Source organism: Ornithorhynchus anatinus, chromosome 7 (genome assembly GCF_004115215.2).
Source record: "Ornithorhynchus anatinus isolate Pmale09 chromosome 7, mOrnAna1.pri.v4, whole genome shotgun sequence".
Lineage (NCBI taxonomy): Eukaryota > Metazoa > Chordata > Mammalia > Monotremata > Ornithorhynchidae > Ornithorhynchus > Ornithorhynchus anatinus.
Window position 1 is genome coordinate 69,934,792 of NC_041734.1, and position 18,594 is coordinate 69,953,385.

Genomic DNA, 18,594 nt, shown 5'->3' on the forward strand with positions numbered 1-18,594 from the left:
CTAAATAAAAATAAATCGTGGTATTGGTTAAGCACTTATTATGTGCCAAGCACTGCTTTAAATGCTGGGATAGAAATCAGGTTGGACACAGTCTCTGCCCCACATGGGGCTCACGGTCTTGATCCCCACTTTCCAGATGAGGTAAGTCAGGCCCAGAAAAGTGAAGTGACATGCCCAAGGTCACACGGCAGACATGTGGCAGAGCCAGGATTAGAACCCAGGTCCTCTGAATCCCCGATATCTGTACATTAGACAAGTGTCGAGGTGCTGAGGGGAGGAACTCCAAGCCAGTCAGCTCAGACCACTGGAGCTCACATGACTGAGCCCATCAACTTGGAGCAGCTGCCTCGACCTGGGGCATCCATCCTTCTGCACTCCATCCTTCATGAACTAATCTTTCTTCCAGATCCCATTTCCCTCTCAGTTAAGGAGGGAGGAGACCCAGTGGACAGAAGACAGGGACCAAACATTAGCCAGTCCCAGGAATACTACCAATAATGACCAATAATGAAAGTAATAATAATAGTCATAGTTTTGTTAAGCACTGCACTAAGCACTGGGATAGTTATAAGATAATCAGGTCGGGCAGGGTCCGGGTCCCACACAGGACTCACATTCTAGGAATGTGGCTCTCGTGATGATCTTGGAGTTGTCCATAAAGTCAAGACCAAGGATGATGGGAGGGATGTAACTAGGAGCAAGACAGGCTTCCCTTCATCCTCCCAGCCCTGCTCCCAGGGGTTGGGTCAGTTTAGGGGTCAGTACAGAGGTTAAGATCTGGATCTGGATCACTGGGATTTCCCTGGAGCAATCTTGGTTTCTCAGGAGGCCTTTTCTTCTTCCTTCTGCATCTCCCTTGCACTTGGGTTGCACTATTCAGTCCTCCTTCACCCCCACAGCACTAATGTCCACCTCTGTAATGTATTAATTTATATTAATGGCTGTTTCCCCATCTAGACTGTAAGCTCATTGTGGGCAGGAGACATGCCTTCCAACTCTTTTGAATGATACTGTTCCAAGTGCTTAGTATAGTGTTCTGCACGCACTAAGCACTCAATGAATACAATTGATCAATCGATTGATTGATTGGGAGTGGCTAGAATGTTACTCTCTGAGACTGACCACCCCAGGCATCTAGGACCCCTAGCACTTCCTGTGCCCTACAATTGACCCTTGTTCCCCCACCCCAAAGCCCCAGAGAGGAAGGAGAGCCCACAGAGGGGAGAGGGATGAGGAGCAGGTGCTGAGGGGAAGAGAAGGCGGAGCACGGTGGGAGGCAAGGAGGAGCCCGGCATATCTTTTATTAATGGGCTCTTTAGCTATTGATGAGAGACCCTTTGTGCCTGGATCCCGGCAGACACCGTGGAACTGAATTGTCTCGGATGTCAGTGAGAGACCGGCCTAGTTATCCTCAGTGCGACCCGATCCCAGCCCGGTGGCCCCCGTCAGTTATTGCAAGCAGCTCGTCCCAGGCCATTCTCCTGGGGCTGGGATGGAGCAGATGGCGATCTGAAATGGCTTGGCCTGGCTTGCGGAGAACCAGAGAAGCAGTATGGCAGAGGGTATAGAGCATGGGCTTGGGAGTCAGAAGGTCTTAGGTTCTGGTCCCCAGCTCTGCCACTTGTCTGCTGTGTGACCTCAAAATGTCATTTCTCTTCCTCTACGCCTCAGTTACCTCATCTGTAAAATGGTGATTGAGACTGTCAGCCCCATGTGGGACAGGGACTCTGTCCAACCCAATTGGCTTGTATCCACCCCAGCGCTTAACACGGTGCCTGGCACATAGTAAGCGCTAAACAAATTCCACAATTTTTTTCTGTATAGAACAGGGAGATTGGACCAGACCTGCTGCTCCTTACTGCCCCCTCATTAAAGAGAGGAACCATCCAGCCCGTGGGGATGCGATGGGGAGGATGGTACCCAGGCCATCATCAACAGGAATTATTGAGCACTTATTTTTTGCAGAACGCTCTACTAAGGAGGCCTAGTGGAGAGAGCTGGGCCTTGAAGTCAGAAGGACCTGGGTTCTAATCTCAGTTCTGCCATTTGACTTCTTCATGACCTTGGGCAAATCAGTTAACTTCTCTGTGCCTGTTACCTCATCTATAAAATGAGGATTAAGACTCTGAGCCCCGTGTGGGGCAGCGACTGTGTGCAACCTGAATGTCTTGTATCTACCCCAGTGCTTAGTATGCTTAGTACAGTGTTCTACACACAGGAAATGCTCAATAAATATCACTGAGTGATTAAGTGCTGTGGCGGGGCAGGGGAGGAGGAAAAGGAAGGGTGGTCATATGTGAGTACTGCAGTGTTTAGAGGGTGAGGAATAAAATGCGCAAGTGACAGAAGGAAGGGAGAAAAGGACAGGGAGATGACAAATTAGTCAGGGAAGGCTTCTTGGAGGAGTTATGCTTTTAGATGTGGCTAGGAGGATGGAGGAGGGGATGGATTGGGGGCTTATTTTCTAATCAATCAATCAATCATTCAGTGGATTTTACTGAGTACTTATGTGCAGAGCACTCTACTAAGTGCTTGGGAGAGAGTACAATACAACAGAGATGGCAGACACATTCCCTACCCACAACAAACTTACATTCTACAGGGCGGCTCCTCCCTCCCTTTCCTCTCTCAAGAAATACCATTTATTGTTAGATTAAACAGTTAAGTGGTAAGCAGCGTGGCCTAATGGGAAACGCACAGGCCTGGGAGTCAGAGGACATGGGTTCCAATCCCGGCTCCACCACTTACCGGCTGAGTGACTTTGGGCAAGTCCCTTCATTTCTCAGTGTCTCGGTTTCCTCAACTGTAAAAAATGGGGATTCGATATTTGTTCTTCCTCCTTCTTAGGCTGTGAACCCCAGGTGGAACAAGAACTGTGTCCTGATAAACTTTTACCTTCCCCAATGCTTAGAACAATTCTTGACAAGGAGTGAGCACTTAACAAATATCATCATCATTATAATAATAATAATAACAATAGTGAGCGGGAATTCAATAAATGCTGCTGCTAAAACTGCCATAACCCCTGCTGCTGCGATGACTACTACTGATGCCTGTTTCTCCTAATTTACCTCTTCGGTCCTGAGGAGACGACCCCGGGCCCTCAGCCACTCGGGTACCAGGCTGCTTCCCATACCTGGTGGTTCCTCCAAAGCCGGTGTTCACGATGAAGGATCCCATTTCACAGGAGGATAAGGTTTCTGAATCCTAGCCTTATCCAGGACGAACCCTTCCTGGTTCTCCCACACTCTTCCGAGACGAGAAGGTGGTCTGGGCCTCCAGCCTTCTGTGTTGGAGAAGAGGGACGGAAGGACGTCTGAAGAGAACCCTTCCAGGTGGAAGCAAGAAGTCAAAGGTAAATGCCTCTGGGCCCCTCTTCTTTCTGGAGAGTTGTGATGACTCATTTTCCCTCTCCGGGTGCCTGGGGACTGGCCACTCATGTCTGTTTGTTCGTTTGTGGTATTTGTTAAGTGCTTGCTATGTGCCAGGAACTGTTCTAAGTACTGGGGTAGATACAAGCTAATCAGGTTGGACAAAGTTCACGTCCCACACTGGGCTCACAGACTTAATCCCCATTTTACAGATGAGGTACCTGAGGCACAGAGAAGTGAAGTGACTTGCCTAAGGTCATACAGCAGACAACTGGTACAGCCAGGGTGAGTACTGGGGAGAGCTCAGACTCAACCGGAATTGGGTCTGCTTTATTGTGATAATAATGAAAATAATAATAATAATGGTATTTGTTAAGAGGCTACTATATGCCAGGCACCTTCTAAGCACTCAACTCCGGTCTCAATAATGGGGTGGGGCAAAGCCTCCAAGTGGGCCGATCATCTCCCTGGGCCCCCGCCCCCCAGAGGCGGGGGCAGGACTGAAGGAGGGTCTTCTGGGCCTGGTCTCCTCCACCGAGGGCAGTGGCATGAAACCCAGGCACCTGGAACCTCTCAGCTCTTCTTGTACCCCACATCAAACCTTGGGGCCCCCCAGAGAGGAAGGAGTTTGAGAAGGCAGGGGGAGCAGGGACTGATGGGAAGCAAAATTGATGTCTGGCTGTCAATCAATTGCCAGTCAGGGACCCCATCCTGGGCCCTGGGGTCCACCTAGAGGACTGGCTTAACTGCCCTCCGGGAGAGAGCTGCCCACCCAATAGGATGAGATAGATGCCCTTGGGGATTCACAGATGCCGTGAAGACCACCGAGAGAGCTCAGAGAAAGAAACGGGGCATGGACTGTACAATGGTTGGTTATTTGCAGGGTTCAAATGGCTGACGCTAAAGCCCAAAGTCTACCCTCCTTTTCTATCATCCTTTGCAGAAGAAGCCCCCCAGATCTTTCTTCCACCACTTAGTAGAGTTCTCTGCACACAGTAAGTGCTTAAAAAATACTATTGCTAGTTGCCTTAGTGGAAAGAGCCGGCTTGGGAGTCAGAGGTTGTGGGTTCGCATTCCAGCTCCGCCACTTATCAGCTGTGTGACTTCGGGCAAGTCACTTAACTTCCCTGTGCCTCAGTTACCTCATCTGTAAAATGGGGATTAGGACTGTGAGCCCCATGTGGGGCAACTTGATTACTTCGTATCTACTCCAGCCCTTAGAACAGTGCTTGGCACATAGTAAGCGCTTAACAAATACCATTAAAAAACAAAAAACAAAAAAAATCCAAATATCATTATTATTATTATCATTACCTGTGGTAAAGATGCACCTGACCCTCCCTTCTGCGTCACCCTGACTTGCTCCCTTTATTCATCCCCCAGCCCAGCCTCACAGCACTTGGGTATATATCCGCCATTTACTTATTTATATTAATGTCTGCCTCTCCCTCTAGACCGTAAGCTCACTGTGGGCTGGGAATGTGTCTGTTATATTGTTACATTCTACTCTCCTAAGTGGTTAGTACAGTGCCCTTCATACGGTAAATGCTCCGTAAATACGATTGGCTGACCCAATATGCATTGTAACGGAATAATGATAATTAGAATACTTGTGATATGTGTTAAATGCCAAGCACTTTACTAAGCTCTGGGTCAGCTACAGGATGATCAGATCAGACACGGTCCCTATGCTGCAGGAGGCTCACGGTCTAAAAGGGAGGAAGAACAGGTATTTAATCCCCATTTTACAAATGAGATCCAAACTTCTCCTACTCCGATCCAAGCAATCATCCTATCCCCCCTTGACTAGTGCATCGGCCTCCCTGCCTCCTGTCTCTTCCCACTCCAGTCCTTACTTCACTCCGCTGCCCAGATCAGTTTTTTAAAAAGCTGTTGGTTCACATCTCCCCACTCCTCAATTCCTCCAGGGGTTGTCCATCCACCTCCACATCAAACAGAAGCTCTTTACCATCAACTTTTAAAGCACTCATTCAGCTTGCCCTCTGCTATCTTACCTCACTGATTTCCTCCTACAGCCCAGGCCTCACACTAAAATCTCCTCCAGTGCCAACTTACTAACTTTACCTTGATCTCGCTGTTGACCCTTTGCTCACATCTTCCTTTTGACCTAGAACTCCCTCTCCCTTCATATACTAGAGAGCACCACTTTCCCACCTTCCAACTCTTATTGATGTCAAATCTCCTTCAAGAGGCCTTCCCCAACTTATCCCTCATTTTCTCTACTCCCTCTCCTTTCTGCTGTCGCCTACGCACTTGGATCTATGCTCTTTAAGCATTTAATATTCACCCCATCCTCATCTCCACAGCACTCATGTACATTTCCATAATTTATTTTCATGTACCTTCCAAAGACGGTAAGCGAGGCAGGGATTGTCTCTATCTGTTGCCAAATTGTACATTCCAAACGCTTAGTAAAGTGCTCTCCACACAGTAAGTGCTCAATAAATACGATTGAATGAATGAATGTCAACGAACTCTGTTGTATTTTACTCTGTGAAATAGTACAGTGCTGTGCACCGAGGAAGCACTCAAAAAATGCTATCACTTGAATGATTAGGAAACTGAAACCCAGAGAAGTTAAACACTTGCCCAAGGTCACACAGTAGGTAAGAGGAGGAGGTAGGATTAGAACCCGGGTCTCCTGATTCCCAGGCCTATGCTCTTCCCCTTAGGTCATATTGCTTCATAGAAGCTCACTTGTCCCTCTCCTTTCTGGTGCCTAAATCATTTCAGACTACCGAACCTCCCCCCCACCTCAGGGTCGCACCTAAAGAGTTTCCAGTGCTCTACCGATCTCAGCTACGGGAGGGAGAGTCAAGAGTCAATCCATTCCATTCCTAGCTTGGGCAGTGGCTAGCGAGTGTAGCAATCTGCTGCAAGTCAAAACTCACCCATGCTGGGCAGCAGCGGCACGGGAGAGAGTCGAGGGCGGAGACTCGAGTTTACTGCGCGGAAGGAGGCCACGGTTAAACCACCTCGGGATTTTTACCAAGCGAACTCTATGGATCCACTACCAGAACAGTTGCAGATGGAGAGCGGGGCACTCTGGGACAGACGTGTCCGTGGTGTCGCTATGGGTCGGAAACGACTCGACGGCATAAGAAAAGACCAAGCCTCACAGAGCCAGGGGGACTAGGTAGACTCCAAGCACATCAATCTCTCCTTAGCCTCCCTTGTGTCTTCCTCTACTATTTGAGATCGACATGTTACCCCTGTGCCAATCAGTTAGTAGTTTTCACCGAGTGCTTACCGAGGGCAGAGTACCGTGCTAACTACTGGGAAAGTACCATAGAATTAATGGACACGATCTCTGCCCTTGAGGAGTTTACAGTCTAACAGGGGAGGCAGACACTAAAATAAATTACCTATAGGAAAAAGAAGGAAGAGGTTTTCCCTTGTGAGTTAGACTTTAAGTAATAAGCCCGGGTGAGTAATGAGAACTCAGGTACCTTTACAATATAGGCAAAGAGTGGTGAGAATTTTGCCCATTTTACAGGAAATGGAGACCCAGATAGGAAAAGAGATCTACCTGGGGTTATCCAGTGGTAAAACGCAGATTAAAACCCGGGGTCCTGGGTCTTAGTCCTCTGCCTGACCCCCAAGAAAGGACACTATAAACTGTAGACTGTAAGTTAGTTGTGGGGAGGCAATGTGTCTGTGATACTGTTATATTGCTCTCTCCCAAGCACTTAGAACAGTGCTCTGCTCACAACATCAATAAATCTGATTGACTGTCAATGACCGACACTGGGTTTCAAACTCAGCAACGCAGAGAATCAAGGCAAGTGTGTGGGAGCCGGGGTCGGCCTCTCTGTCGGCTTCCCAGTCACATAAAACTGCTGGGGCCACCTGACTCTGCTGCCCCGAGAGGTCCGAGCCCACCTCCCCACCTCCTACCCCAGGGCTTCTTCCTGGGCCTGGGGAGGATGGCAGGAGGAGGACCAGGAGGAGCAACGAGGCCTCAAGGGTTGAGCAAGGGCCTGGAATTCAAAGGACCTGGATTCTAATCCTGACTCCAACGTTTACCTACTGTGTGACCTTGGGCAAGTCACCTGACTTTTCTGTGCCTCCGTTACCTCACCTGTAAAATGGGAATTAAGGCTATGAGCCCCACGTGGGACATAACTGTGTCTAACCTGATTAGCTGGTATCTGCAGAGAAGCAGCTCGGCCTAGTGGATAGTGCACATGGCTGGGAGGCAGAAGGACCTGGGTTATAGTTCCGGCTCCGCCACTTGTCGGGTGTGTGACCCTGGGCAAGTCACTTAACCTCTCTGGGCGTCATATACCCGATCTCCAAAATAGGGATTAATGCTGTGGGACATAGACTCTGTCCAACCTGATTAGCTTTTACCTCCTCGGTGCTTAAAACGGTGCTTGCCACATAGTAAGCGCTTAACACAGTCCATCGTTATTATTAATATCATTACCCCAGTGCTCAGTACAGTGTCTGGCACCTACTAAGCACTTAACAAATTATTATTACTATGAAGTGCCATCGAGCCGTTTCCGACTCGTAGCGACTCCATGGATATACTTTCCCCAGGACTTCCTGTCCTCTGCCATAATCCACAACCTTTCTGATGGTTCTTCCGTTATCGCTGTTATGGTCTCTATCCATCTAGCTGCTGGTCTGTCACTTAACAAATAGCATCACAAGTCAGATCGTCACCTCTGCCCCGGTTAGCCTGTTCTGTTCTCGGCAGAGGGATCCGTGGGCGTAAATCTCTGCTCTGGTCAAAGGAGTGCCACGGGGCCGGACCAGCGGTGAGCCTGGCTGGTCTGCCATGTCCCCCACATCACTTGGGGGCAGGGGATTTTTGTCCTTCCTCTTTTCCTCTTGTCCTTAAAATGCTTCTTTACTTCTGACTCTGGGGTAAAGGGTGAAAGTACTGACCCATCAGGTCAGCAGACTAATATTGAATTTAATTCAATGGTATTCACTGAGCACTCACTGTGTGCAAAGGTCTATATGAAGAGCTTGGGAGAGTACAGTATAATACCTCAGTCTCCCCATACAATCTCCCCACCCTAGACTGTAAGCTCATTGTGGGCAGGGAATTAGCCTGCTTACCGTCGTATTGTACTCTCCCAAGCCCTTACTACGGTGATCTGCACACAGTAAGCACTCAATAAACACGATCGAATGAATGAATGAACAACAGCCATATTCCCTGCCCACAACGAGCACACGCACACACACAAACATACACATGTTTCTTGTTGTACCGTACTCTCCCAAGTGCGTAGTACAGTGCTCCGCACACAGTAAGTGCTCGATAAATACGATCGAATTGAACGGAAGAATGAATGAATGAACATTGACACCTACATTCACCCTGACACAGATACGCACCGCAATAACACACGCTCACGCACGCTGACACTCGCACACAAATTGACGCTCCTACACACATTCGCACACATTCACACACACACACAAGAACAAGCTCGTATACACTGGCCTTCTGGTGCCAGTCGACGCATACCCGCACGGTCACACTCCCAGCGGCACGGTGGCCCAGCTGGGCAGCCACCAGGGGCCGGCAGCCGGGCCGAGGCCAGCCTTCCCCCGAGGAGCGAGCGTGGCCCCCGTTGGAATTTCCGAGCTGCCGTCCAGCCGGTCCGCCCCAGCCTGACCTCCCGGCCGGCTCGCCCAATCGGAGTGTGTTTCTTGGCCCGATGCCCCCGGCCTTTCTCCCATTCCATCTCTCTCCCCGCCGGAGCTGCAGCCCCATCAGGAGCCAGGAGCGGCTAACCTCCCTCCGCGTAGGGGTCGGCTGCTTCCCCCAACCCCCCACCCCGTGCCGTCGGCCTCTCTTCCAAGGAGCCGAGGGTGTCCCGTCACCATCAGCACACGGGAGGTGCTCAATAAACGTGACCGAATGAATGAAGGAGAGTTCTCGAGGAATGCAGAGTCCTCGACCGGTCTCCCTCCGGGCACCACCCCCATCAGCCCTCCAACATACAACCCACAACTTCTCCTTCAGGTGACCCAACCTTCCTGGCTCTGGGTGCAACAGGAATCCCCTTCATTCTGTGTCATTCGTATTTATAAACTGTGGTATTTGTCAAGCGCTTACTATGTGCAAAGCACTGTTCTGAGCGCTGGGGGATACAAGGTTGTCTCATGGGGGGGGCTCGTGATTTTTTTTTTTAATCCACATTTGACAGATGAGGTAACTGAGGCACAGAGAAGTTAAGTGACTTGCCCGAGGTCACGCAGCTGACTGGCGGCGGAGCCGGGATTATTCGTTCATTCAATAGTATTTATTGAGCGCTTACTATGTGCAGAGCACTGTACTAAGCGCTTGGAATGTACAAATCGGTAACAGATAGAGACAGATTAGAACCGGTGACCTCTGACTCCCAAGCCCACGCTCTTTCCACTGAGCCGCGCTGCTTCTCTATTTATAGAGTGCTTACTCTGTGCAGAGCACCGTACTAAGCACTTGGGAGTACCATATAATAATACAACAGACACATTCCCTGCCCACGACTAGCTTACAGTATAGAGGGCTGCATTCTTTTTAGATATCGGCTAGTAATGATGACAACAGTAACCGTGATATCGGCTGAGTGCTTTCTATGTGCCGGGCACCGTATTAAGCACAGGGTAGGTTTGAGCTAGCCAGTTTTTCAGATGTTGGATGATGATAATAATAATAGCTGTGGTATTTGCTAAGTGCTTACTATGTGCCAAGCATTGTATTAAGCAGGGGGTAGATGCAAGATAACCAGCTCAGTACCATTCCTTGTTCCACGTGGGGCTCACAGTCACAGAAGGAGATAGAACAGGTATTGAATCCCCATTTTAAGATGAGGAAATGAGAAGCGACATTACTCATCCAAGGTCACGCCGGAGGCAAATTGCAGAGTGGGGATTAGAACCTAGGTCCTCGGACTTCAGACTCAGGCCTGTGTTCTTTTCCCTAGGCCCTGCTGCTTCTTGGATCTATACATGCTGTGTGTATTTATGACTGATCAGCCCCTCGAGGGCAGGAAGCGTATCTTCTCCCTCCTCTGTCCTCTGAGCTCTTCTAGCTCCCTTTCACAGCTCTGCTCCCGGGGAGAGGTTCCCAGTGTGAATCCCCTGCTTCTGATCCCGGCCTGTCTGCCCAGAACTTGAACCCGGGATCCCACCTTGCTCAGCTCAGGCCGGGTTGGGATGCCAGCATGTGCAGTGAGGTCAAATACTAATCATAACAAGAACTGACAATAATAACCGGACACAGACCCGGGAGTCAGAAGACTTGGCTTCTAGTCCCGGCTCCACCACTTGCCCGCGGTGTGAGCTTGGGAGAGTCACTTCACTTCTTGGGAAGCAGCGTGGCTCAGTGGAAAGAGCCCGGGCTTCGGAGTCGGAGGTCACGGGTTCGACTCCCGGCTACTTTGGGCAAGTCACTTCGCTTCTCTGTGCCTCAGTTACCCCATCTGTAAAATGGGGGTGAAGACTGTGAGCCTCACGTGGGACAACCGAATTACCCTGTATCCACCCCAGCGCTTAGAACAGTGCTCTGCACATAGTAAGCGCTTAACAAATACCAACATTATTATTACTCCTCTGGGCTTCAGTTCCCTCAACTGTAACATGGGGATTTGGTACCCGTTCTCCCTCTTACTTAGGCAGCGAAGCCAAATGTGACCTGATTATCTTGCATCGACCCCAGCACTTAATACATTGCTTAGCCCATAGTAAGTGCTAATGAATAGAAGCAGCGTGGCTCAGTGGAAAGAGCCTGGGCTTGGGAGTCAGAGGTCATGGGTTGAATTCCCGTTCTGCCCCTTGTCAGCTGCGTGATTGTGGGCAAGTCGCTTCACTTCTCTGTGCCTCAGTTCCCTCATCTGTAAAATGGGGATTAAGACTGGGAGCCTCATGTGGGACAACCTGATTACCCTGTATCTACCCCAGTGCTTAGAACAGTGCTCTGCATATAGTAAGTGCTTAACAAATACCAAGTGGGAAGCAGCGTGGCTCAGTGGAAAAGAGCCTGGGCTTCGGAGTCAGAGGACATGTGTTCGGCTCTCGGCTCTGCCACTTGTCAGCTGTGTTGACTGTGGGCAAGTCACTTAACTTCTCTGTGCCTCAGTGACCTCATCTGCAAAATGGGGATTAACTGTGAGCCTCCCGTGGGACAACCTGATGACCCTGTATCTACCCCAGCACTTAGAACAGTGCTCTGCACAGAGTAAGTGCTTAATAAATACCAACGTTACTATTAATTATTATTATTATTATTATTATTTCTTTAAGGCAGCTAGTTCCCCTCAATTCACACTGCTAGCTCCCTCTACTGTGTACGCTCCTTATGGCACACAAAATCCCCTCCCGTTCCCACCCATTTCCTTACATCCTCCCCATCACCTTCCTGCCTAGCATTCATCCAAGCTGGACTCCCGCTCCTCCTTGTTCGGAGGCATGTATCTCTGGGAACTATTGAGATCCTGAGACTGGACACATACATCTTTGACTTTCATAACAATTATATATAAAAAAAAAACACGCGGTTCTGGGAATTCTAATGCTGTGTAGGAGCCGCAATATTATTGTATCCTTACGAGTGGCAATATTATGTCGGTTGCTAAGCAACCTGAAGTTGGCCTGTTGACGAAGTGGAGAAAGGACTTCTAAAAGGAGGCTGAAATTCCAGCGACACTAAGCAAAACAAAGCTTAATGTTACATTTTATCCCAACCAGAGACATTTAAATATTTATGACTGAAGATTGCCGATTAACCCCGAAGGATACTGGGCAGGGATCCTGATATGCACCTGCCCCACTCTGGAGACACTCCTGAGGCGCGGTCGAGGGAGGTCACCTCGGTCTTGAGGGGAGAGCAGCCATCCCTCTCTAAGATCCAAATAATAATTAATAGGGTATTTGTTACATGCTTATCATGTGCCAAGCAGTGTGGTAGATACAAGATAGTCGAATCAGACCCAGTCTCTCTTCCACATGGCGATCACGGCCTAAGTAGGAAGGAGTTTTGAAACTCCATTTCACAGACGAGGAAACTGAGACACTGCAAAATTAAGTGTTTTGCCCAAGGTCACGCAGCAGGCGATCGGCAGGGCCGGAGCTAGAATCCAGGTCCTCTGACTCCCAGGCCTGTGTTTCATCCCCTGGACCACACTGTTTCTAAGGTGACATCTGATTATCTTGTACCTATGGCAGCCCAGTGATTGGCATCGAGGAAGTGTTCAGTAGCTATCTTAGCAATATCACACTCAGGCTACAAAGAGTGCCTCCTCTTTCTAGTGCCGAGAGATAATAATGATGGTATTTGTTGAGTGCTGACTATGTGCCAAGCACTGTTCTAAGCGCTGGGTTAGATACAAGGTAATCAGGTTGTCCCACATGGGGCTCACAGTCTTAATCCCCATTTTACAGATGAGGTAACTGAGGCACAGAGAAGTTAAGTGACTTGCTTGAAGTCCCATAGCTGACAAGTGGATTAGAAACCATGACCTCTGTCTCCCAAGCCCATGCTCTTTCCAATAAGCCACGCTGCTTCCGGGGAACAGCAATTCCCAGCCAGCCCACCCGCTTCATGATTCCCTCTTTGCCCGCTACTTCCCAGCCTGAAGACCTCAAACCCTTATAATTTAGAGGAAGGAGCGACAAACTGGGAGGGCTGAGACCTCGAACCTCCACCCAGCTCAACTACGTGTCCGCCGGGAAGACAGGAAAGCAAACACCCAACTGCAGGCAGAGCTGGAGCTACCAAAATCCCCTTGTTCCATATCACCATTCCAGGGAACCCCGTGGATTCCATTTGTCTCAAGACAAAGGTCAGAAAGCCCTGACACCCACAATCTATCAGGCACTTTCTGAATGTGGAGCACTAGATGCTTAGAAGAGTTCAGGAGAGTAAGGGGACATAATTCCTCCCTCAGGGAACTTACAATCTAATGGGAACTCACTTGTCCCTCCAGGATTCAGGTTTCTTCCCCTAGCTGCTCCTGCTACCTCCTAGGGTGGAGAGAAGAGAAGCCTGGAATACTCAGACAGTTGTATTTATTCAGCACTTACTTTATTCAGAGCACTTGGGAGAGTTCAGAGAAGCAGCATGGCTTAATTGAGAGAGCCCAGACCTGGGATTCAGAAGGACTTGGGTTCTAATCCTGGCTCTGGTGTATGTCTGCTGTGTGACCTTGGGGAAGTCACTTCACTTCTCTGGGCCTCAGTTATCTCATCTATAAAAGGAGGATTAAGACCGTGAGCCCCATGTGGGACAGGGACGGTGTCCAACCTGATTAATTTGTATCTATCCCAGGCTTGGAATAGTGCTTGACACATAGTAAGCGCTTAACAAGTACCATTATTATTCCTACTATTACAACATAACAATATAAACTGCCCACGGTGAACTTACTGTCTGGATGGGGAGACAGGCATTGATATAAATAAATAAATACACCTGTGGCCTGGAAAACTCAGAAGTTGTCCAGGGTGGCTCTGACAGTTGGAGTTCAACTGGACCTAGTGACAGGCCTGGGCCTCCGGAGGCCCCACGGGCCACGTCAGTGTCGGCTAACCACTGATCAATCAATCAGTCGATCAATAGTATTTATTGAGCACTTACTGTGTGCAGAACACTGTACCGAGCGCTTGGGAAAATACCATACACCACAGTCAGTAGACACACTCCTGGCCCACAACAAGCTTACCGTCTAGAGGGGGAGACAGACATCAGTAGAAATAAATGAATTACGGATATGTACATCAGTGCTGTGGGCCTGAAGATGGGATGAATAGCAAGCGCTTAAAGGGCGCGGACCCAAGTGCAGAGATGCCCCAGGAGGGAGAGGGAGTCGGTGAAAAGAGACCTCGATCTGGGAAGGCCTCTTGGGGGAGATGTGACTTTAATAAAACCTTGAAGGTGGGGAGAGCAGTGGTTTGGTGTATAAGGAGAGGCAGAGAATTCCAGGTCAGAAGCAGGACATGGGCAAGCAGTTGGAGGCAAGAGAGGGGACAGTAAAGTACATTGAGTAAGTTGGCACTGGAGTCATTATAACTAAATAGTTTATGCTATAGCTGTGGTGGCCTCAGCTCCGTTTCCTGCCTTGAGGACGAATCAATCAATCATTCGTATTTACCGAACAGTCACTGTGTATCCAGAGCCCTGTACAAAGCACTCGGGCGAGCACAGTATAACAGAGTTGGATATGTTCCCAGCCCACACTGAGCTTTCGGTCTAGAGGACAGACGGACAGAATCCCTGGGACGGGGATCCCCGTGTTCTTGCCGGAGGGTCTGGCTAAAGCTGCCCTTTCTCCGCAGAGCGGCCGGACGCGGAGCCGGCCGGGACTCTCCATGCCACGGCCCTGATCCCCCTAGGATGGACGTGTCCCGCTGGCAGGAGATGGAGGTGGCCCTGGTCAGCTTCGACAATCCCGAGGAGGCCGGGGAGGAGCCCGGCTTCTCGGCCGACTTCGACGTCACCGGCCAGAAGGAGGCGACTGGTGGCGGGAACCTGCTCTCCAACTGGAGGATCGTCATCAACGACAGCGCCCATCACGAGACGGTCTCCTCCAAGCTCTCGGGCGACTACGGCGACCCCCCTGGGCCGGAGCAGGCCGCCCTGAGAGAGGGGGACCAGAGGGTCATCATCAACGTCGCCGGGTTGAGGTTTGAGACCCAACTGAGGACGCTCAGCCAGTTCCCCGAGACCCTCCTGGGGGACCGCGAGAAGAGGACGCGGTTTTTCGACTCCATGAGGAACGAGTACTTCTTCGACCGCAACCGCCCCAGCTTCGACGGGATCCTGTATTACTACCAGTCGGGCGGGAAGATCAGGCGGCCGGCCAACGTCCCCCTCGACGTCTTCGCCGATGAGATCTCCTTCTACGAGCTGGGCCAGGAGGCCCTGACCCAGTTTAGGGACGACGAGGGGTTCATCAAGGACCCGGAGACCCCGCTGCCCAAGAATGACTTCCACCGGCAATTCTGGCTGCTCTTTGAGTACCCGGAGAGCTCCGGGGCCGCTCGGGGGGTGGCGGTGGTCTCCGTCTTAGTGGTGGTGATCTCCATCACCATCTTCTGTCTGGAGACGCTGCCCGAGTTCAGGGAAGAGAGGGAACTGAGGGAGGCGAGGGACCCCAGCCTCAACCTGAGCGGGAGCGCCCCTCCCTCCTCGATGTTCACGGACCCCTTCTTCATGGTGGAATCCGCCTGCATCGTCTGGTTCACCTTCGAGCTGACCCTCCGCTTCGCCGTCTGCCCCAGCAAGGCCGACTTCTTCAGGAACATCATGAACGTCATCGACGTCATCTCCGTGGTCCCGTACTTCGTGACCCTCGTCACGGAGCTGGTCCGGGAGTCCGAGCCCAGCTCCCAGCAGGCCATGTCGCTGGCCATCCTGCGGGTCATCCGCCTGGTGCGGGTCTTCCGCATCTTCAAACTGTCCCGCCACTCCAAGGGCCTGCAGATCCTGGGCCAGACGCTCAAGGCCTCCATGCGCGAGCTGGGCCTGCTCATCTTCTTCCTCTTCATCGGGGTCATCCTCTTCTCCAGCGCCGTCTACTTCGCCGAGGTGGACGAGCCCGAGTCCCACTTCTCCAGCATCCCCGACGGCTTCTGGTGGGCCGTGGTCACCATGACCACGGTGGGCTACGGGGACATGTGCCCCATCACGCCGGGGGGGAAGATCGTAGGGACCCTGTGCGCCATCGCCGGAGTCCTGACCATCGCCTTGCCCGTGCCTGTCATCGTCTCCAACTTTAACTACTTCTACCACCGGGAGACAGAGAATGAGGAGAAACAGAGTCAGCAGGGGGAAATGGACAGGATCCTGACAAGTGTGGTCTTGGGGGTGGACAGCACAGATTCTCTGAATCAAACCAATGGGGGTTGTTCTGGGGAGAAGTCCAGGGAATGAAAAGCGTGGAATTTCCAGGCTTTGTGGTATGGAGGGGTGGGGGGATTTTGGATTCAACCCCTGACCCATGTTTCTCTCTCTCTCTCTCTCTCTCTCTCTCTCTCTCTCTCAGGACTCTCCATCTATAGTTCCAGATTGGGCATCTATGATATCTTGCAACTGTTCCATTAAACACATTTTTCTTTCCTGGGTTCCAACTGACTTCTCCAGCTCCACCAAGGCCGAGATGGTCTTCGATCACACCGTGTGGAGCGGGGAGGTGGGTGCAGGGGGAAGACCTGTGGACCTAATGGACTCCAGCTGGGGTGTTTTGTTCTACGGAGGGAACTACTAGTAGTAGTAGTAGAAGGGACAAAAGAAGTGGGATGGAGAACAACTGAATATGGACCCGTGACTCAGCTTCCATAATGTTCGGAGGCTGGTTTGCTGGAGGAGGATGGGCGGGGTTGTTCTGGCAGACCCGGGGCCTTCCCAGTGAAGGTGACCGCCTTAGAGCCTCTGCCTTCTCCTCGCTCTCATGTTGGTTAAGGGAGCTGCTGTTTTCTCTTCCCGGCAGCCGTTGAAATGAAGGTGCTCCTCTTGATCCCAGGGGCTTCTTGCTTGCAGTCATTTAGCTGGGTCCCCCCAGCCCCGCAAATATCGGGATTCCTCAGGCCAAGGCAAACCAAGCATCCAGACTGGGGAACTGCCCAACATTGCATCTGGGATTTCCCAATGCTGGGTTAACAGAGGTTAAACATTCTCAACCCCAGGCTAGACATTTAGCCCTCTGCTGCTCTGAAGTCCACATGAACTGAGGCCCGAGCCAGTCTGAGTGCAGGATGCTGAATCAATGCTGGGCAAACTAGGCCTGCCCAACTGACGGGGCAGATTCCTCAGACGCATGTTCCCGGGAAAGAGGGCCCAGGGGTGAGGGCTTCTCGAGAGCTTTTTGTGACCTTCGGATCCTGCACCAATTCACCGGAAGACTTCAATCCCCAGAGGCTGGGTTTGAGATGCTCTTGGGGCATCCCAGGGTTGGCCCCATGTCTTGGTCAGCAAGAGGAAGGTCAACAGGGAGGGTTTGGGTTTCATTGTTGCTAGAGTGGCCAGTCATCCAGGTTCATGCTGGAGTCTGGTTTCCAGCAGGCCATCTCCTATCCGATTCCAATATCGAACCACACGCTTTCTTGCCCATTCTTGCATTTCCAGGGCTGAACTCCCCACTGCTCTAGCCATCAGAGCCGTGGCTGGACAGGCGCCAGACTTCACATTGACCCGGGAAAGGGATGCAAAGGCTCTGGGGCAATAGGGGTTCAGGGGTCTCCCCCAGAGAAGCTTTCTAGGATCACACAAAACCCATGTTCTTCCATAAATGACACCAGGGGCATCACTGTGTTGGCTGCTTGCCTTGTGGGTCATGACACATCTCTTTGTCTGGCATTTAGAGAGCCATCATTGACCATTCTACCTGTCTTCCTTCATCTTCCTCCCAGGGTTCTTGCTTGTGTAGTTTCAAGGAAATCTGTGACAAGAAAGCCCCCAAAAGCAAAGTAAGAAGGTACAAAGTTAGATTCTAATCAATCAATTGGTTCATTGTATTTATTGAGTGTTTACTCTGTTCTAGGCACTGCACTAAACATTTGGGAGAGTACAATACACAGCGTTGCTAGGCAAATTCAGCAGAGGGCAAACACATTCACTGGACAATTGAAATTCAATTTCTACTGCCCAATTTACCCTCTCCTCAAGTCTACCTCTACAGCCAGATGGGCTCCTGATTTTTTTTTTTAAATATAGCATTCGTTAAGTGCTTACTATGTGGCAGGCATCGTCCTAAGTACTACGATAGATATAAGAGAATCGAGTTGGACACTGCCTCTGAACCACATAAGGTTCAGGGTTTCAATCCCCAGTTTACAGATGAGGTAACTGAGGCACAGAGATTTAAGTGGCTTGTCAAGGTCACACATTAGACAAGTGGTGGGGCCAGGATTAGAACTCAGGCTCTCTGACTCTTGGGTTTCCTGTCGTTTCACTTGAGAAGCAGCATGGTTTAATGGAGAGAGCACAGGCTTGGTAGTCAGAGGTCGTGGGTTCTAATCCCGGCTCTGCTACTTATCAGCCGTGTGACTTCGGGCAAGTCACTTAACTTCTCTGTGCCTCAGGTTCCTCATCTGGCAAATGGGGATTAAGACTGCGAGCCCCACTTGGGACAACCTGATTGCTTTGTATCTACCCCAGCGCTTAGAACAGTGCTTGGCGTGTAGTAAGCGCTTAACAAATATCGCCATCATTATTATTATTATAGGCCACACTGATTCTCCCGGCTTCTGCTTCCCG

General features: G+C 50.6%; 1 protein-coding gene across 1 annotated transcript; it reads left to right on the forward strand.

The window, feature by feature from the left end:
- The first annotated feature begins 14,733 nt into the window (after window positions 1-14,733).
- KCNA10 (potassium voltage-gated channel subfamily A member 10) lies at window positions 14,734-16,274 on the forward strand. The gene has a single exon (XM_001508087.2). The coding sequence runs from the start codon at window positions 14,734-14,736 to the stop codon at window positions 16,270-16,272; it is 1,539 nt and encodes a 512-aa protein (XP_001508137.1). The 3' UTR covers window positions 16,273-16,274.
- The last annotated feature ends 2,320 nt before the right edge of the window (window positions 16,275-18,594 follow it).

What these genes read in the sequence shown, in the direction of transcription:
- KCNA10 (XM_001508087.2), top strand. Translation starts at nt 14,734, where the DNA reads ATGGACGTGTCCCGCTGGCAGGAGATGGAGGTGGCCCTGGTCAGCTTC.